This window comes from Aspergillus fijiensis (assembly GCF_003184825.1).
Source record: "Aspergillus fijiensis CBS 313.89 unplaced genomic scaffold BO72scaffold_84, whole genome shotgun sequence".
Taxonomy (NCBI): Eukaryota; Fungi; Ascomycota; class Eurotiomycetes; order Eurotiales; family Aspergillaceae; genus Aspergillus; species Aspergillus fijiensis.
In genome coordinates this window covers 66,967-86,275 of record NW_024469060.1, presented here as the reverse complement: position 1 = coordinate 86,275, position 19,309 = coordinate 66,967, and the positions used below count along the sequence as shown (strand labels likewise).

General features: G+C 56.0%; 8 protein-coding genes across 8 annotated transcripts; 3 read left to right on the top strand and 5 right to left on the bottom strand.

The window, feature by feature from the left end:
* Positions 1-145: 145 nt before the first annotated feature.
* On the top strand, positions 146-847 carry maiA (maleylacetoacetate isomerase MaiA; the record flags this gene model as incomplete). The annotated part of the gene is made up of 1 exon (XM_040948977.1): positions 146-847. One exon carries the CDS (start codon positions 146-148, stop codon positions 845-847), a length of 702 nt encoding a protein of 233 aa, XP_040796035.1.
* A 45-nt stretch (positions 848-892) lies between these two features.
* On the bottom strand, positions 893-2,361 carry fahA (fumarylacetoacetate hydrolase FahA). The gene has a single exon (XM_040945903.1). It carries the CDS (start codon positions 2,277-2,279, stop codon positions 981-983), a length of 1,299 nt encoding a protein of 432 aa, XP_040796034.1. The 5' UTR covers positions 2,280-2,361; the 3' UTR covers positions 893-980.
* Positions 2,362-3,216: 855 nt separating this feature from the next.
* On the top strand, positions 3,217-4,798 carry BO72DRAFT_472781 (C6 zinc finger domain protein; the record flags this gene model as incomplete). The annotated part of the gene is made up of 3 exons (XM_040947164.1): positions 3,217-3,296; positions 3,343-4,026; positions 4,063-4,798. The coding sequence occupies 3 exons, from the start codon at positions 3,217-3,219 to the stop codon at positions 4,796-4,798; spliced, it is 1,500 nt and encodes a 499-aa protein (XP_040796033.1).
* A 1,349-nt stretch (positions 4,799-6,147) lies between these two features.
* On the top strand, positions 6,148-6,835 carry BO72DRAFT_390486 (uncharacterized protein; the record flags this gene model as incomplete). Its single annotated transcript, XM_040941812.1, has 2 exons — positions 6,148-6,673; positions 6,753-6,835. The coding sequence occupies 2 exons, from the start codon at positions 6,148-6,150 to the stop codon at positions 6,833-6,835; spliced, it is 609 nt and encodes a 202-aa protein (XP_040796032.1).
* BO72DRAFT_293857 (uncharacterized protein) lies at positions 6,728-7,330 on the bottom strand. Its single transcript, XM_040940377.1, has one exon. It carries the CDS (start codon positions 7,271-7,273, stop codon positions 6,869-6,871), a length of 405 nt encoding a protein of 134 aa, XP_040796031.1. The 5' UTR covers positions 7,274-7,330; the 3' UTR covers positions 6,728-6,868.
* Positions 7,331-7,539: 209 nt separating this feature from the next.
* sidD (nonribosomal peptide synthase SidD) lies at positions 7,540-13,850 on the bottom strand (the record flags this gene model as incomplete). The annotated part of the gene is made up of 2 exons (XM_040949760.1): positions 7,540-13,402; positions 13,458-13,850. 2 exons carry the CDS (start codon positions 13,848-13,850, stop codon positions 7,577-7,579), a joined length of 6,219 nt encoding a protein of 2,072 aa, XP_040796030.1. The 3' UTR covers positions 7,540-7,576.
* Positions 13,851-15,393: 1,543 nt separating this feature from the next.
* sidJ (putative siderophore biosynthesis lipase/esterase) lies at positions 15,394-16,552 on the bottom strand (the record flags this gene model as incomplete). Its single annotated transcript, XM_040947163.1, has 2 exons — positions 15,394-16,401; positions 16,496-16,552. The coding sequence occupies 2 exons, from the start codon at positions 16,550-16,552 to the stop codon at positions 15,394-15,396; spliced, it is 1,065 nt and encodes a 354-aa protein (XP_040796029.1).
* Positions 16,553-18,251: 1,699 nt separating this feature from the next.
* On the bottom strand, positions 18,252-18,904 carry BO72DRAFT_532240 (uncharacterized protein; the record flags this gene model as incomplete). Its single annotated transcript, XM_040950425.1, has 2 exons — positions 18,252-18,265; positions 18,316-18,904. The coding sequence occupies 2 exons, from the start codon at positions 18,902-18,904 to the stop codon at positions 18,252-18,254; spliced, it is 603 nt and encodes a 200-aa protein (XP_040796028.1).
* Between the last annotated feature and the right edge of the window lie 405 nt (positions 18,905-19,309).

The following is a 19,309-nucleotide window of genomic DNA, read 5'->3' as shown; positions in this document are numbered from 1 at the left end:
GTACAGCAGCCCCATGCCCCTCCACCAAACACAGCAGAATACCCACGGCATACGATTCAAACTATCCTTGTACTCAGACCCTCAAAGCCACACACACACACCACCCATCAATACCATACCAGCGTGTACCACAGACCAGAAAGAAATGCCCGAAATAACCCTCTACACCTACTTCCGCTCCTCCTGCTCGGCCCGCCTGCGCATCGCCCTGTACCTCAAATCCCTCCCCTACACGCCCGTCTACCTCAACCTGCTCGACGGGGCCCAGCGATCCCCGGACAACCTCGCCCGCAACCCGTCCGGCACCGTGCCCACCCTCCTCATCGCCCCGTCCCCTGGTTCCGCCCCCGCGGACGATCACATCCAGGACACTATCAAGATCACCCAATCCCTCGCCGCGCTGGAATACCTCGACGAGGCCTTCCCAGATACCTACCCCCTGCTCCCGCGCGACCCCGCCAAACGGGCACTGGCCCGCACCCTGGCCCAGATTATCGCGTGCGATGTGCAGCCCGTTACGAATCTGAAGGTGTTGAAGCGCGTGGCGCCGTTGGGCGTGGATCGCGCGGAGTGGTCGAGGGGGGTGATTGTGGATGGGCTGAGGGCGTATGAGACCATTATCAAGGAGGAGGGGGTGGGTGGGGCGTATAGTGTGGGCGATGAGGTGACGGTCGCGGATGTGTGTTTGGTGCCGGCGGTTTGGGGCGCGGAGAGGGTGGGTGTTGATGTTGCGGGGGCGTTTCCGGTGGTGGCCGGGGTGGTGGAGAGGTTGGAGGGGTTGGATGCGGTGAGGTGGGCGCATTGGGCCAGGCAGGGGGATACACCTGCGGACTTGAGGATTGAGTAGAATGCTTGGTTGTGTATCTACGTTGGGATTCGATTGTTTGGTTTGCTGGAGGATAGGGGCACATTGTTTCAATTTTATCTGTACGGTACGCAAATTAAACCACCGGGACTGCTAGGTTACTCGGGGAAAGAAGCTAGTCAAAGTTCAACTGAGGCGCAGCAAGGATCTTGCCTACGCAATCGCCAAATCCAACATAATTCCCCTCCGTGCCTGCTTTCCCGCGCAGGATCACCGTGTCGCCGTCCTCCAAGAAGATCCGGTCCGAGCCATCCGCCAGCTGGATCGGGTTCTTTCCCTTCGTCTGCTCGATCAGACTGCCCTCCATGCCGGGCTCCGGGCCGGAGATGGTGCCGCTGCCCAGCAGATCGCCCGTCCGCAGGTTGCAGCCCGTGATCGTGTGGTGCGCCAGCATCTGTGGGAAGGAGAAGATGAGGTTCTTGGCGTTGCTGCGCGAGATGGTCGTCGGCTTGCCCCCCTCGTTGGTGAGCTCGAACTCCAGCGGGATGTCGAAGACGTTGTCCGCGCGCTTCTCGCGCAGGTACGGCAGCACGTTCTGGTTGTTCTCGGGCTCCAGGCTGGCGGTGCGAAAGGGCTCCAGCGCGTCCAGCAGCACCACCCACGGCGAGATGGTCGTCGCCCAGTTCTTGGCGTTGAACGGCCCCAGCGGCACGTACTCCCACGCCTGGATGTCCCGCGCCGACCAGTCGTTCATCAGCACCACCCCGAAGATGTGGTCCTCGGCTTCCTGTACGGAGACCGGCTGGCCCAGCTCGTTGGGCCGGCTGACGAACGCGGCCAGCTCCAGCTCGATGTCCAGGCGCTTGCAGGTGGTGAACGTCGGCACCTTGGGCACCGCGGTGGGGTTGGCCAGGATCTGGCCGTTGGGGCGGTGGATCGGGGTGCCCGAGGGCACGATGGAGGAGGCGCGGCCGTGGTACGCCACGGGCAGGTGTTTGTAGTTGGGCTGGAGCGCGTTGTCGGGGCCCCGCAGGAGCACTCCCAGCGTGTAGGCGTGGTTCAGACCCGCGTAGAAGTCCGTGTAGTCGCCGATCTGCATCGGCAGGTGGTTGGTCACTTCTGACAGGGGCAGCAGGGCCTCCTGCTGGAGCGACGCATTGTCTTTGAGGATCTGGGGGAAGGGGGTGTCGGCGCGGAAGATCGACTGGATGTACTCGCGAACCTGGCGATGCACTGGCCGGCCCAATGCTGCGAATGCGTTCAGCGTGGGTTGGTCGAAGACGTTGAGGTGAGGCTCGAAAGAGGGCAGCTGGGCGAAGCCGCCCGACGAGGCGAAGGCATTCAGGTTCAAGGCGTAGTCGCCGATCGCAATGGCAGGGACCCGCGAGGCAGCTTTGGCTGTGGAGATGATTCCGAAGGGAATGTTCGCCAACGAAAAGGGCGAGTTCTTGGGGATTTGTAGCCACGAAGCCATGTTGTGTGATGGAGGGAAAGGCTGGGAGGATACTGAAAGGTGGAAGAGGAGAGAGGGTGACTGGAGAAAAGATGGAAGGAAGACAGCAAGCAAGAAGTATGTTATGTCTTCATGCGACAGATGAATCGCGGGGTTGAGCGCCCACCTGCGGAATTCACTCCGTCTCCGCTTATCCCCGGCAATTCCATTCCGCGTCTTTCCCCAACCGACCGGAAGCTGCTGCATTTCCGCTGCCATCTTCCTTTCCACCCCCCCATTCCCGATGAATATTACGTGCATTAACGTCCATTAACGTCCATTTGCTGGATATGTCTACTCTTCAACTCTTTGTGCTGAAAGATTGCTCACTCTAGTCGAAGGCTGCAGCATCTTCCCGTTCAAGCGGGATTCTCGACCTCGCACCGCAAGAGCCGATCCAGAACGAAGGCCTTCCATATGTTTTGTCCTCGAATGCTTGAGAATTTGCAATGACTTGAAAAGATTGATTATGAGTCCCGGGTCCATCTCTGGACTTGCATAACCATCTGTTTTGAGCAACGACCCCGAAAAAGAGATCCGTCGAATTTCTGTGGCATCAAGGCAATGCTTATTCAGCTGCGACCGCTGCGACCGCGAGCCTTGCAAGTTGATTCGGGCAAGAGGCGAAGAACAACAAAGAACAACTCGGACATCCGCGCCAGCCTGTCAGCCTGCTTGGGGCTCATGATGGCGGCGATATCAGCCCCTGTTAAGTCCGCACTACCGTCGGTCAAGCCTGGTGTAGTGGAAGGCTGGCAAAGTGACTGCTTGTTATCTTGTTAGCCTGGTAGCGCGCCTGATCTTAGTGCCAACACTAGCTGGGCTAATAAATTGGCTCCTGGCTGCACTCCATTTCAGCCTCACCTACGCTCACCAGACTCTTTCAGGGGCGCATTGGTCGCAATCCAGTGCAGGTATCATGACTGAGAAGACGGTTATACCTTCCAAGCGTCAGAAGGCGTTTCGCTCGAGATCGAAAACGGGTTGCCGCACCTGTCGGTAGGTATAACACGGCAGTACCCGGACTCTTGGCTGACCACTCCAGTGTGCGCCGTGTGCGATGCGATGAGTTCCCGGGGGCATGTAACAACTGTACCTCTACCGGTCGGAAATGCGAGTATGACTTTCATCGGCTTCCTGCCAGGCGTAATATGGGTCTCCCACGCATCTTCCTCAGCCGCTTTCATGGCCCGGCTTTGACCTCCGATGAGCAAACCTGTTTCTCATACTTCCAATACCACACAATCTCAGGTCTCGTGGATTTGTTCGACTCGCCTCTCTGGGAATGCTATATTCTTCCGCAGAGCTGTGCCGAGCCTGCAGTCTGCCATGCGGTCATCATGCTTAGTGCAATCCACCAGGACGCGGAGACAAATCGTATGCGACTGTCGGGTAATCGAACAGATGACTCCCATTTGAACTTCGCTCTGGAACATTCCACCCGATCCTCCGCCCTGCTGAGAAGAAGAGGCGCGTCCAACGACCCACAAAAGTATCAGGCTGTTATCACATGCTGTCTGCTGTTTGTGATGGGAGAGCTATTGCGGGGTCATTATGGCAGAGCAGCCATGCACCTTCACCATGGGGTGCAACTGATTAAAGAGGTGCAGGCACAGGGACAGATAATAGAAACCGTCCTTGTCGACTTCTTCGACCACCTCAATGTTACCGCCGCCTTATATGCCGCCGAGGGACCTACTCAGAGCATTGACGCAGTAGATGAGCCTGAGTGGGTGTTGAACGTATGTCCTATCGTTGTAAATAGCGTCGGTGAGGCACGGCAAGCTTTCACGGAAACGCTCAATTACTCGATTCTCCTGATCGCGTACCTGATGCGCTCAACGCAGGCCGAGATTCTGGCAAAATATGACGATCTGTGGCTCAAAAGACAGAGAATCCTTGCCCGATACGCAGATATTGCGCAGGCCTTTGATTCCTTCTGCCAGGAACGCGGCTGCAAGTTCACTCCCAAGGAAGAACGTGGAGCGCAGGTGCTTCGTCACCTCCTGCTGGTCCAATACGTCACCCTGAAGGTATTGTTTCCCGGAGATTGCAGCACCAGTCAGATAACTGCCGAATGTGCTGCGGTACTTTCCAGTAGCCTCGCTATTATGGACCAAATCTCGAGAAGCACGACCTTCACAATGGAGCCGGTGGTGTGTCCCGGCTTGCACATTGTGGCCACTCTATGCCCGGATCTCCGCTTGCGGGTACGAGCTATTGAAGCATTGCGTGCCTGGCCGCACATGGAAGGGATGATCAATTCCGAGGTCTGTGCCAGCATTGCGATTGAGGCGCTGAAGGCAGAGGTACAGAAGATGAGGAGGGACGAAAGCTGGATTGCTGCTGAGTATCCCGAGCAAAGGGATCGGTTTCTGGTGGAGGTTCTCCAATCAAGCCAGAAGGCTGCCGATTGGGCGCCGATTCGCATGTCGCAGTTAGACATCGGTGATGCCGTACCTTATCCAGAGGACACTGTCGTATTGAATGATATACTCTAACGTTCATGTTAATAGGCTATATGTTAGTGAAGGGTATGTAGACAATACTATATTGCATATTCACCTTGCTGTTCCTGCTGACTTTGTCCGATACTTGACGGCGTTGTTGCATCACGCCATGACTTCATTGAGGGTCATAGCGAATTCGACGAAGTTATTCAGGGGTTTATTCTTGTGCCATGATGCTCGAATTGTTTCCATCAAGGACCACAGCGAGATATGACATACTCTACACGAGTGTCTGCTGTACCGTGATACTCGAACTGGTCTCAATCAACGAGACCATGGTTGAAGCTATTCAGAGACTTGGATGGCTATAGGAGCGAGTCAACCACCCATACAGTCATAATTGCATAGCAATGATGGTAAGACCACCGGAAATGCATTTCCTGATGCTTGATACGATGATGCATCTGAGTCACCGTCCTAACTACCTGAATTCTCCCGTTGAATCTCTCCATCTGCTGAATCTATCCACAACACCTCTTTTGCACCGTTCCTGCACCACCTTAGTATCATCAAGTAGCATCCTCAACATCCACTACCTCCACTACTATCAAGCACCTTCATTACTATCAAGTACTTTCCTACCATCGAGAACCTTTCCTACCATCAAGCACCTTTTCTACCATGAAGTATTTCATCCCAGCCCCCATTTACTCGGTATCAGTATCGTATACTAACCCATCCACAGCACCGCGACGATGCAACACTACGGAGGCGGACAGCTTCCCTGGCCTGCAACCTCCACCAGCGCCAGCAAGCCACCGACCACAGACAAGAACAACAAGAAGAAGTGGCTGCGCTGGGCCATCCCTCTGGCTGTGGTGGTTATCGCTATCACCATCCTGGGTGCCTGTCTGGGCACTCAGCTGAACAAGCACCCGAAGGCGACGCCTATGCGCCTGGGTAATGGAACCAGTGAGTCCACCACAGATCCCGAGGGCGCAGGGCACCAGGCTGGGGTTGGCGATAACCACAACCACGACCACAACAAGAACTACACTTCCAGTGATGGGGTTCCTCGTGTGGGACTGCCGAATCGTGGAGTTCCGTCTGGCTCTTCGCTGCCTCAGTCTGGTGGTCCTGTTGTGCCTGTTAGCCCTGCGCCTGTCAACACTATTGCCCCTGTCAACCCTGCGCCTGTCAACCCTGCGCCTGTCAACCCTACTGCCCCTGTCTCTCCCACTGCCCCCGTCAACACCATTGCACCAGCCCCTCTTACACCTATCATCCCCACCATCCCTCCCAACCCACCAACCACCACATTCCAAACCCACCCAAAAGACCCCACAAGCAACCTGAAACCCCCAAAAACCCCCCCAAACCAACTCTACACCATCCTCCCCATGCCCCCCACCCCCCGACCACCCAACCCAGCACCCAACCCAGCAAACCCTAACCCTAACATCCCACCCCAACCAGCACCTACAACAAAGCCACTAACGCCCCTCCGCATAACCACGCCGGAAGACCAATGCACGACCCTGCACGGAATAACCTACACCTTCTACGGCTACCCCGACAACGACCCGCCGGGGGCCGCCATCGCGTACGAGTGCCCGCACCGCAGCGGCAGCGGCACCGCCGGCGGGACCGGCACCTACGACGACCCACTGACCTTCGCGACCGCGCCGGGCGAGTTCGAGCTGTGCGAGGTCATCTACTCGCCGTACCTGCAGAAGTACCTCATCCACGAGGACTACTGCGAGAGCTGCACGCGGCACTGGCCGCACATGTGGCATGTGGACGTGTGGTTGGGCGGGGACTCCGTGGGCGCCGCGGCGGAGCAGCTGAGCTGCGAGGCGAGGCTGACGCCCGAGCTGGAGAGTCAGAGTGTGGTCAGGGGGCCGAGGGGGGATTTGCCTGTTGATGGTGGGTTTTCCTTTCTTTCTTGGGGGGGTGGGGATAGGGGTTGGGTTGGGATGGGTTAGGGTATGCTAACGCTCGGCAGGCACCACGTTCTACGCCGGGGGGCATTCCGCCTGTGGCGTGGAGCATGTCTACCATGCGGCTGGGGCGGAGGATTATTGTTGATGGGGGCTTGGCGACGACCACTTGCAACAAGGCCTAGGTCCCTCTGACCAGGGAACAACGGGTCCAGTCCAGGGAGCGAGCCCGACGATGGGGTTGTGGGTTGGTGGCTGGCTGGGGGTTCTGTTTCTGGGGGACAGCTTGGTGGCTGCGTGTCTTGCGGGGTTGTCGCTGGTGGCGCCGACGCGGGTGCCTGTTCACCTTGTTCTGTGGGTTTTGCTGGTGGGAGCGGTGGTGCCTGTGCTGTTGGGTGGGGTTTGGTATCCCCAGCTGCTTGGGGTTATGTTTTGATTGATTGCTCTGGGAGCCTTGCTTTGCTTGTTTGATGTTTTCTGGGGGGTTGTATTGATTGTTGCATTTGCATTCTTGCGTCTTTGCTTCGTTGTGTTTGGCTGTAAGTGATTTGGCATGTGGTGAAGGTATAAGTTTGGGATCTTGCATTGCGTTTGGCTATAACTGATGCATGCGAAATGAAGGAACAAAGTCCACAATCTTGAATTGTGTTGATGGTAAATTCCTGTAGTGCACAAGTAGGGCTGCTCGTAGACCACGCTTATGACCAAGGTAATTACGTGAAGATCGTCTGGCGTACTTCAAATCGAAGCAGGGTATTGCGGTTTCTTGCGTGTAAGGAAAGTGCATTTCCCGCTCTTTCCGAATAAAAGGCTAGTCATAAACATGATCTATTCTCTAAGTCTATAATTTTGCTTCCATGAGTTACGTGCCAATGATATCAATCAACCATCACTCAAAACTCTCCAACAACACCTTCCCCCCCTCAACACCCGACACCACCTCCCGCACCGTCTCAGCCACCAAATCCAGCCACCGCTTCACTTCCTCCTCCTCGCTGCCGACAACGCCCAACTGCAACTGGCCTCCCTTGACAAACGAAACAACCTTAACCGGGTACGCCGCGTCCCCATGCGGGTTCAGAATATCAACCGCACACTCCCGTCCAGCGAAAGGCATGGTGTCAAAGTCCTCAAAGTCCTGGTGATGCACGATCGAGTCGAACGACCCGGCTCCCTGCCATGCGGGCGCACATTCCCGTGCGATCTTGCCGAAGCCCACAAAGTCGTACGCCGCCGACTCGGCGCTCTGGCGCTGCACAGCCCCTAGAAGATCCACCGCGGTCCACTCGCGCTGGATGTTGATTCGGATCGGCGCGAGCTGGTAGCAAGGACCAACAACGTTCTCAACTCCGATAAGGTCGAGGGTACGGCCGGTGGTGACGCCGCCGAAGGTGATGTCGCGTGTCTGCAGGAGGCGGGCGAGAGCGAGAGCCCACGAGGCGGTAAGGAGGGTTGCGGTCGTTGTGGCGGTGGTTTCCTGGACAGAAGTGAGGTCCAGGTCGAGGGATTGAGTGTGGAAAGTGGATCTGGAGGCGGGCGATTTCGGACTGGTGGAGGGGAGAACGGCGAGCGTCGAGTCGTGGAGGAGGTTCTTCCAGTAGGTGAGAGCAGGAGTCTGGGTCTCCGGCTTGGTGACGTGTGCCATGTACGCGGAGAAGGGAACCTGATCGGTCGCTTGCGAACTGGTGTAAAGGGTTTCGAGATCGCGGAGCAGGTGGGGCAGAGACTCGCCGTCATATTGCGCGTGAGAAAGACCGAGGACCAAGGCTTCGCGGCCGTCCAGGGCTTCGACGTGGAAGAACTGGAGGAAAGACGAACCGAGAGGGAAGTCGGAGGCAATGTGGTTGTTGCACAGCTCGGTAATGTACTGCTGCAGGTCTTCTTTGTCGGCCGTGTGCTGCGTCAGGGGGGTGGAGAGCTCGTTCAGCACAACCTGATAGAAGGCCGATTCGTGCTCGACAAAAACGGTCCGCAGGATGTCGTGGGTCTTGACGAGGTCGCTGCACGCGCGAAGCAGTCGCTCACGATCAATCGCCCCCTGGTCGAAGATGAGCATGGTGTATTGGATCGAGGTGCGCGGGGCATGCACGGTCGCGCGGATGTCCAGCGCTTGGGAGTCGGTCACGGGAAGAACATCCTTGATTGACCAGGAAGATTCTGCCAGCTGAGGACGGATGGTTTGAGACAAGAATTGCTCAACATCCGAACGACCAAGAGTGGAGAACGGCTGGTAGGGCTGAGCTTGCTTGGCCTTAGAGGCTTGATCGACCCTCAACACTCGGGCCGCGTCACCCAGGCGCATATGCTGGAAGATGTCGGCCACGGACAGATTATGACCCTGGCTACGAAGACTGGAAACCAGCTTCATTGCCAGGACGGAGTCACCACCCAGGCGGAAGAAGTTGTCGTCAACATCAATCTCTTCCTCGGGCAATCGAAGAATCTTGGCCCAAGCGGACCGCAGAATCTTCTCGGGAGCTGTCAGGTTTGTATGAATAGCAGTCTTTGCCCATACCTCCCTAATCCCATTGCGGGTCTGTTCCAAGATATCCTGAGGGATCTTAGAGGCCAGCTGATTGAGAACACTGTGGTCACTCTGTTCGCCCTGGGTAGGCAGCTTGTCAACCACAATGTATGCAGACGGAGACATGTAAGAGGGAAGCGAGTCGCGAATGAACTTGTCGAGCTTCTTCAGAGCAACAGCAGCACTGACGGGAATCGTGGCACTGAGAGTGGCCGCCGACTCGCCGCTAAAAACCTGTGAGGCTGGTAGGATGGAAAGGCTCTCCTCATCGGAAGACGGCCGTTCTACTAGAACGACCAACTCCGGTCCAGTTTCGTTGAGCGACTGTCGAATAGCCGCAGCGGCGCGAACTGCAGCGGGCAGCTGTCTGTTCAAGTGCAGTTCGATATCGGCAATATCCACAGCATGTCCCTGGATTGAAACAACATTCTCCTTACGGCCAACAAACACCAGGCTACCATCCTCGCGCAGCTGGACCATATCACCAGTCGATTGCACTGTGCCACTGCGACCAGGGCTAGTCGAACTTCCTGCAACCAGCCAGGCCGGGTTCTGAACATTTTCGCCGGAGACAAAAGCGCCTTCGAGCCAGAGCTCTCCGACACAGCCAATGGGAGACAACAAAGCTGGGTTGCGAGCATTGACCACCCAAGGAACAACTGCAGAGGGGTACTGCGCTCCCTGCTTGATAGTGGCATCGGCACGAAGTCGTCCCGAGGATTCATCCCGCGTCAGAGGAGGGGTCTGGTTCCATTGCCAAATCTGGTTCAGCTCAACCTCAGGCAGACACGAAATTTCTTCAATGCGCCGCTGCAGACCCTTGGTCAACTCGACGCAGGCCACTTCCAGCTGCACTAGCATACGCTTCATCTGTGCAACTTCGATCAAGCTGCCGTCGAAGCTAGCACAGATCCGGAAGCCACCCTTGCGCACAGCACATCCCAGCATAAGCGGATAGGGGTTGAAGTGCAAAGCTTCGCGAACAACATCACCTGTCTCAAAGCCCAGGTCACTACCCACGTACTCCGGTTCCAGCTGGACGACCAAGCCGGTGCCAGCCTCGCATGCGTGTTGGGCGTCGTGGCTGACTTTGCGGATGTTCTGCATGCCCATGTGCTGGTAAGGGACACGAGCCAGAATGGTCTGCTGCACAGCTTGCAGATAGGACTCGACCGTACTGGTACGGCTGACATGAATGCGAACGGGAAGTGTAGCAATCAAGGGGCCGATGATGCTCTCGACGCCTGGCAAAGCAATATCACGACCGGTGAGCGTTTCACCGAAAACGACGTCATCACTTCCAGAATACTGAGAAGCCACCAGTGCCCAGGCACCGCGAATCAGGGTCGCCATGGTGAAAGGCCACTTCGCAGCGGGCTTAAGCGGAATCATATGTTCGATAAAGGCGTCGGGAGTGGGCATAAAATCTCTGGACGGCAGGCGGGGAAACTGGGGACCAACCGCGCCCTGTAGTTCGCGTCTCCAGAACTCGTTCATAGCGGCCGAATCCGTATCGTGCACGTACTTGACAAAGTCTCGCATCTGTGCCTGTGGCTCGATCTGCTTAGCGCTCAGCGCGTCACTGACATCCTTAAGCACCAGTGGCTCAGACCACCCGTCGTACACAACATGGTGGATTGTCCAGACCATGTGTTTGCCCTCCTTGGCGTCATCCACAATCGCATAGCGAGCCAGGCTCTCTCCCAAGTTCATTCTTTCCTCGCGATCGTTCTCCAGATACTGCGCCAAGTCGATTGCATGCTTCCAGGTAATGTTCTCCTTGAGCACCACTTGCTGGAGACCGGGATCCTGCAGCTGCACCAGACGAGTGCGCAGAATAGGTTTGGCGGCCACGGCTTCCTCCCAGGCTTTTTTCCAAGCATCGAGGTCGATGTGCGATGGAATGCGCGCAACTCTCTGTGCCACGTACAACTTGACAGATTTGAGCGAGAAGGTAAAGAGCGACTCCTGCGTGGGCGTGCAAGGATAGATGTCTTCAACTGCCGCTGAGTCGACTCCGCAAGCGGCAGCTGCCTCGCGACAGGCGCTTTCGACATCTTGTGATATCATCGAGAAAGGGGGCAATTCAGCGCGGGCTTCAGTGGCGCAAATTTGAACAACACCGGCCATTCCCGAGAGGGTAGGGTGACCAAAGGTGTTGGCGACGGTGAGGTCAAGACCTTGCTCGCGGCACACCGACACCAGCCTCATTGCCATAACAGAGTCACCTCCAAGAGCAAAGAAATTGTCCTCGGCCCGAATGCCCTCAGCATCCTGCTTCAACACCACACTCCAAGCCTGGCGAAGACGCTGCTCGAGGTCGGTCAGTTCCCGACCGGCGCCGTTTGTCTCAGCCCCTTGGTCGAGCTGGCGAATGTCAACCGTGGTAGCAAATTGTCGGAGTCTCTTGCGATCCGTCTTGCTGGAAATCAGGACTGGGATATAGTTCACAGGGATATAGACCGTGGGGACCATGTATCGCGGCAGGACCTTGGCTACGTCGGCATTGGCTTCGGAGAGCGTCTTCTGCTGCTCATCCGATAGCTCAACCAGGCTTAGGTCGCCCTGCTCATTTGCCTTGGCGGACTGGAACGTAACGAACGCAACTAAAGTAGCCTGACCACCGGTTCCCTGCGGCACAACCACCTCAGCGATCACATTAGCATCGGAAGGCAACCTATCCTTGAGCTGACTCTCAATCTCCCCGAGCTCAACACGCTGACCGCGCAGTTTGACCTGGGTGTCCTTGCGTCCAACGAAGACAATACCACCCGAGCCGTCCGGGTCGTACCGTCCCAAGTCACCCGTCTTGTACAGACGGCCGCGACGACCCTCGTAGCCATTGTGGCCCGCAACAAGCCATTTAGGATCCTCAATGAACACCGTGGCGGTCTTCTCAGGGTCATTGAGGTAGCCCTGACCGACGATCGGGCCCTCAACGAGCAGCTCGCCAACAGCGCCGACGGGCATGAGGGTATCGTGGTCGTTGGGATCGGTGATCCACATTGCGGCACCGTTGCCGGGTCCGATTGAGATATAGTCTCTGCCAGTCGCTGCGCTGCTGTTGACTGTGCATCCAATTGTACATTCACAAGGTCCGTAGCCAATGATGATACGGGTGTCCTGTCCCCACAGCTTCACATCTCGCGCCGAGACAGCCTCACCGCCAAGACCGAGGCCAGTCAGCGATGAGATCACATCCGCATCTAGAATGCGCGCCACTGACGGCGTCAATCCAGCATAATTGATCCTCATCCGCCGGAAGGCTCCGTTGATATCATTGAGTCGATCTTCGTCCGAAGGAATGCACAGACAGCCACCGTTGCTCAGAGTCAACAGCATGCTGTCGATACTGACGTCGAAGGCATAGGAGGCGAAGTCCAGTACCCGGGACTCGGGTGTATATCCCACGGCCTTGGCACGTGGAATGGCGCTACTCGTGTAGGTTTGGTGGGAGATGGTTACGCCTTTGGGAGTACCCGTACTGCCCGAGGTGAAGATGATATACATCAGAGTGGTCGGAGGCACGGTGGGAAGCGCTTGAAGCTCCTGGTTCAGATCGAAACCCTGGAAAGTGTCTTCTTCTACGACCAGGACGGGACCGCCGGGCAAAATCGAGGTCGCTAGATCGTGCTGCTTGCGCGACGAAAGCATCATCTTGCCCCCGACCTGTTGCGCCATGTTCTGGAGACGGGCTAGCGGAAGCGTCGGGTCCATGAGCGCAAAGGTTGCGCCAGCCTTCATCGCCGCGAGAACTGCCACGATGGTCCACCGTGACTTCTCAAAGCAGATGGGCAGGATATCATCCAGTTGAAGCCCCAACTCCTTGAGCTTCCAGGCGACGTGTGTGGAGTAACGGTCGACCTGTGCATAGGTGAGGCTGCCGTCCCAGGACGCAATGGCCTCGCTCTCCGGAGCCTTTTGCGCCCATTCCGTTACCATTTCATGCGTGCAGAAGCTGTATGTTGGTGGTAGCTCATGGTTCCAGCGCCAGATCTCATCCAGATCGGATGTGGTCGCTCGAAGGCACTCTTCGATGGAGCCCTCGGGATTGCTCAGGCATCGCTGAACCAGCTCCGCTAGCTTGGTGACATGTAGCCCCACGGTGAATTCCAGCACGCTGGGTGAGTGCCATACTGGCCGAATCTTGAGGTTTCCGCTCTCAAAGCCAACCTCCACATGGGTGACACCCTGGTTCACGGTGGTTCGTTAGCTTGAATTCGCAGACTCTCGACCAATGGTTCACTGTATCTTTTACCTCTTCGGGGGCTTGTGACAATGTGCCCGTGCTTAATAACAGCGTCGTGGGTGTCACAGGCGATTGATCTTGCGTGGCTGCGGCGATGTGTTGGGCGACTGCGGCCGAGACCTGACCGATAGTGCTCTGTAATCCCGGCATCACTTGTGGTGTCGAAAGCGACGATTTCTCGGCGCCCGAATACGCCCATTCGAAGCGAACCTGGCCGTCTTCGCAGGACTGCAACAGCAGAATGATCCATGATACTAGCAGAACTTCCTCTCTCGTCCCTGTCGGAGTAATAGTGGAGGTGGAGGTGGAGGGAGCTTCCAGGCCGGCAACCTGGAAGAGGTGGAAACCGTCGGCGTCGACTTGCGACTGTTGTTGTTGTTGTTGCGACATTATGACTCTAGCTTTGAAATCCCTTGTTAAGATATCTGTCAAGGGGGGTCATATAAGTCCTTCGTCTCCCAGCAGTCCAGCTGAAGGTTTGTGTCTGTCTGGTGAGAAGGATTGAGAGGAGGAGGAGGAGGTGGTGGTGGTGGTAGTGGTGGTGGGGGAAGGAGGGGAAGGTGGATTTATTAAAGATGCAAGTAGTAAAAGTAGGTTCCTTCTTTGCCCGCTCTCCGACCAGACCGGCGAGTCACCGCTTGCGCGAGTTCGGCCCTCTGTGACCAAACGGGTATGGTGTGGGATTATATAGTAGGCGCTGGCCTGCCAGCCAAGATTTTGTGGATGGGGAATTGTGCAAGATGCGAAAGGAAGATTCCCCACCAAGTGCAGCGCGAGCCGCGCGCACCGGCTGTGTGGTGGAGATTATCATGTTTCCCTTCATCACATCTGCGGGAAGAAGGAACCTGCAGATTGGCGCTATGTGTTTTTGAGCAGTGGACCGAAAAGGCCGGACGGAGACTTGGAGAGCAATTACGGATATTGCAGATTAATTGTCGACTGCAGAGTGCAGACGAGTAAGTCGCTGACTGTAGGTACCCGATCTCTGCAGGTTGAAAGTCTACCTGAGTCCTAACTCCTAAGGAGAGCCGAGAGGGGCTGGGAAAGTTCACAGCAAGCTGTGAGTGAATGGGCTAGAGTGCTACCTACCCAGTACCCAATTCCACCACCACCACCACATCCTAATCCACTCTCGGTTTCAACCCACCACAGAGCATGCCCATCCCTTCCGACGTTCGGCGGGGCGGAGGAGATTGATAAGAAGTCGCCTGACCCAAGACTAGTCTGCTGCAATTTCCTTCGCGCGAATTTAGACTACGGACATACTCAATTGAGAATTGAGCACCGAAAAATAATGTGCCAATCGAGTTCAGTGCAGCAGCAGCCTTTGCCCACCTCGGTTAGAGAAAACTGGGTTTGGGAGTGGAAGAAATTTTTATCACGGCGGGGTGGGGAAAGACAATTTTATCAATCAGTGATAAGATGAGGTTTTGCTTTTTCGGGTACCGTACCGTATTGTGTGGTGGGGGGAGGGGGTGTCGAGTGTGACCGTACAGTACGCGGTCCAATACATCCTGCGCGGTAACTTATGGGGCTGGGCAATGAAGAGGGGATGAGGAGGGGGTTTTGAGGGTCGAAAGTTGGGACTTGGTTCGATGAGGTGGCTTTGGGAGAGGAGTAAATTGTACAGCATAGAGAGTGGTGATGAAGTTGAGACAATTTATTTTTTACAGTTAAATGTTCCTGCTATAGTAAGTCTGTTTTGCCCACACTTGATGGTGGGCTGGGGGGATTGCGCCAGCTCCAGGTGCAGATTGTCCGCACTTTCCAAGTACAAGCCATTCCCAGTGAAAAAGTCAAGGTCCAACACCCTGCTTTGACATACGATGATGAAGAATGGAGTCATCGTCTTTTATTCACAAATCTATGCTCTAATTTGAACCGTTGAATCTCTAACATTGCACGCTAAAAACAAAACTAGATCATAATCATCTCAGTTTCCCTTGACTGCATTCAGATAGCTGATGACCTTCTCGGCCAACAGCCTTCTCGGCTCCGCCTGGTCGTCATTGCTCAGCGCGTGCGAGGCATTGGGGATGATGAAGCTGTGCTGGTCATCCCAGATCTCGGCCTCGCCGTTGTGGTTCGCCGCGTTCCTCCACCGGGCCATCAGCTTCTCCTTGTCGATCCAGTCCGGCACCGCCTGGTCGGCGCCGGAGAACATGACCATCAGGCGACTGCGGAGCAGGCCCGAGTCGCGGATCTTGCCGAAGGTGGTCTGCAGGTGCTCGTCGCTCAGATCGGAGCTGAACAGGTCGTCCTCCTGGGGCGTGGCGGGGCTGTCGGGGCTCACGAGGCTCAGGAAGCGGCGGGCGCTGATGGGGACGTTGGCGCCGTAGCAGATGTTGGCGGTGACGTCCAGGGGCAGGACGGTGTCGAACTTGGGGTCCTTGTCGCGCACCGCCTCGCGCGCCAGCGCCTCGGCCTTGTCGTACACCGCCCGCACCTGCTCGGGCGTCTTGCCGTTGAACCCCCAGTGGAGCACCCACTGGATGGCCTCGCGGTCGGAGACGGGCGCCTGCATGATGGCGCCGTCGAGGGCCATGCGCTGCAGGTGCTCAAGCTCGCTGTCGAACGGGTGGGCGACCGTGAAGGGGTTCGGCCGGTAGAGGTAGTGCAGCACGCACTGGCTGCCCGTCGAGTGGCCCATCAGCACGATCTTGCCGGGGCTGCCGTACTTCTCCGTCTTGTAGTCGCGGATGTAGTTGAGGCACTTGGTGATCTCGTTCGTGTCGCGGTCCAGGTGGCCCAGACCCCAGGAGTTGTAGGAGGAGGTGAGGTTGAGCATGAAAATGGACCAGTCGCTCTTCTCCATCATTTTCGCCATGTCGGCGACGTAGGACGTGGTACCGATCCCATCGCCCAGACCACCGACGAAGAGGAGACTGTGGGGTTGGGCGACCTTGCCGGTTGTGTATTCAAAGGTGACGAGGGATTCAGTCTGTTGGTTTTGGGAGGTGAAATGGTCAGTTGTCTTCTTGCTATGTCTCTTCCTCTTTTCTCTGCGGATGCGGAGGGGTCAATCGTCGACGTACGTAGTGGTGGAGCATGCCCGGGATACCACCCTTGGGCCAGAATTTGGAGTACAACATGGTCTGTCTGGTGGTGAAGAGCTGATATTGTCTGTGGTGTGAAAAGTTCGAAGGTGACGACGGGAGAGAGGGAGTTTTCCAGAAATCCCACGGAAGCTTTTGCAATGGCAGGTTCTCGGGTTCTCTCGCAAATGATGGGATGATGCCAGCGGTGGCCTTTAAGAAAACAAACCCCTCTGTTATCGCGTAATTGTGGGGAATGAATTCATAGGCCACGTTCTCCTTTTCCCTCGGCTGAAAGTATTTCTGAGACCGGCAATTGCTGTGTGGGTATTTTTGCTGTTTGTCTTGCTCTTTTCAGTTGGGCCACTCTGAAGAGTAGTCTTAACATACAGTCCACTTCTGCTCTGACCCGACCTGATCCGACCGACCCGTTGTTGTGAAGGAGCCGGTTCCCTGGGACCAGGAAGCAGTGGCTTATCAATCAGTACACACAGCTTCGTACAGTAACCAAGGTACCAGACACACTCGGGCTGGATGTGCGAGACACTGAAAGCGGACTGAACCTTGTTACTCGGGCTTGTTAGTCCGAGTCGAGTGGTGCTTTTGAACCCCTTGAACAAACCGTGCTGAAAATGCGTATCCAGTGAGGGGTAAGTCACATCGAAACACAACCAATTTCCTGCGACCGGTAACGATGTCTGAGACTAGTCCGTTACAGTGTCCTTACCACGTCAGGGTACGTAATTCATTTCCAGCGGTTCCGGCGTTCGGGCCTCACTATGGATCTAATCAGATTCTCCGGTTCAGCACCAGACAAGCCACCCTTCAGCTATCAGATCCGCTGTTGTCTAATCTGATCGAAACTCACCGTTGCGTTTGGGTCTTGACTACTCCGTACACTAGCGTCCCTATGCGCTGTTGGGAGATTTCGACGTTGTTGCAGTCGAGGGATATTTAAGGGGCTGTTGATGAAGGTTAGGTAACCTCGATGGACAACAAAACTATATAGACTGATGCTACAGTGTACGCGGGGTTTGTACGACAGGGGAGCGAACACTGGCAAAGATGGCATCGCCAGCAGCAATTGTACCGTGACTGTACCTGCAGCATGGTGAGGAGCCCGCGAGACCCCCTTGAGCAATTCTCGGAGCACGGAGCTAGTCTAGCAGAAGTCGCTCGAAGCCGTGGCAAACGTTGAGCTGGAGCCCACATTATTTCCTGACTGCCCCCGATTCTTCCCTTGGCATCATTTCGGTGAAAGAGCCATCATGCCGTCTGCCATTGAACCTCTTGCAGTGCATTGAGAAAGTGAATAATGACATGAGGCTACATAGAAATCTTGCCTAGATACAGTACATACTTATCTAGGTAACAAGTACACGCAATCTACGGAGTACAGGATCGAGACATGTGCGATTAATGCTTGGGGGCTCACAAACACAATGCACACCGCCTAATTTGAGGGGATCGGCAGGCACGGAACAGAGGTGTAAACATTGCAAACAGGGACCATTCTGCGCACACCTTAGGCATTGAATAATTCTTCTGACTGAGGCTATCAAATCACCATCGCTATCACCATCACCAGACAGAAAGTGAGAGACCAGATCAGAAAGATCCACATCACTGAACATACAATGAGTGATCAACGCACCAACTTTCCCTTACAAGACAAAATGTACTCTATCTTCCCGCTCTCTATCTCTTCAATTGATTAATCTCCCAACCACCCTTGCGGAGAAAAAAAAAACATAATCTAGATCAAGCTCACTGTGAGCGGTTGATTAGCTATCTTGCCAATCCGACCGCGAGGGACCGACCTACCTCGAACTTGATCTGTTCTAGGAAGACCACAAAGCGGCGAAGCGTGGTTTCGACCACCGACTCGCAGGGGTGCAGCACGGCATGACCCATTGGCGGCAAGGCCGGCTCAGTGTCCTTCCCCAGGGACTGGAGCAGCTTCTGCAGACTCTCCAGCAGACCCAGGAACTGCTTGGCGTTGCGGCCGATCAGCGTCCGGACCAAGAGTGTGGCTTCCTTCTCATCGAGCTTCATGCGGCCCAGCTGCGACGGGCTGCGCAGACAGATGTACTGCGACAGCGGCTGCTCGAACGCCAGCACCGTGGGGTCGAGGAGCGTGCTGCCGCTGGTACTCGTGATGCTGTAGGCCAGACTGCCGGCCTTGAGGAGGGTCAGACACTGCTCGGCCAGCGCGGGCAGCATCGCAAAGGACGAGTGCGGGCTACTGCGGCAGCCCTTGCACTTGACCATCGCTTTCCCGTGGGTGACGACCCGGTGGACCAGGTCAAGGATGGTGGCGAGCTCCACGACCGGTTGCAGGTTCCGGCACTCGGTCATGATCTGCAGGAGACGGATCGAGCAGGAGCAGTTGCTGCTGCTGCTGTCCATGACTGCGTGGCGGAGCTCAGAGAGCGAATAGAGCGTTCTAACAGCCGGGTGGTCCAGTTTGCTCCGAACACAGGGTCATCGTTGTATCGAGAAAGACAAGATGGAGACTGCATCTTTGCTGTTGGTAGGAGCTTCGAGCCGAATAGGATCACGATTCGCGCACGCAGTCGCCGCAGGCCTGGGCTCCTGAGTAAGACTGCTTTGCCCTTGCGCCTGAATTCACATGCCTTGCGGCGACTCTACATTGCAGCCCAATCACGCCGTCGTGCCGGGAAGGTACTAGAATAGCCTCACCTTATATCACTTCCGGTGGAAAGGCTCTGTTGGTCTGTTCCCTGCGCAAGCCAGTTCACTGTGCGACGTAGCATGCTATGAGATCCGCGCACTCGTCACACAGCTGATTCT

Bases quoted from the DNA above. Each gene is read 5' to 3' on its own strand.
- fahA (XM_040945903.1), bottom strand. From the start codon at position 2,279: ATGGCTTCGTGGCTACAAATCCCCAAGAACTCGCCCTTTTCGTTGGCG.
- BO72DRAFT_293857 (XM_040940377.1), bottom strand. From the start codon at position 7,273: ATGCAAGATCCCAAACTTATACCTTCACCACATGCCAAATCACTTACA.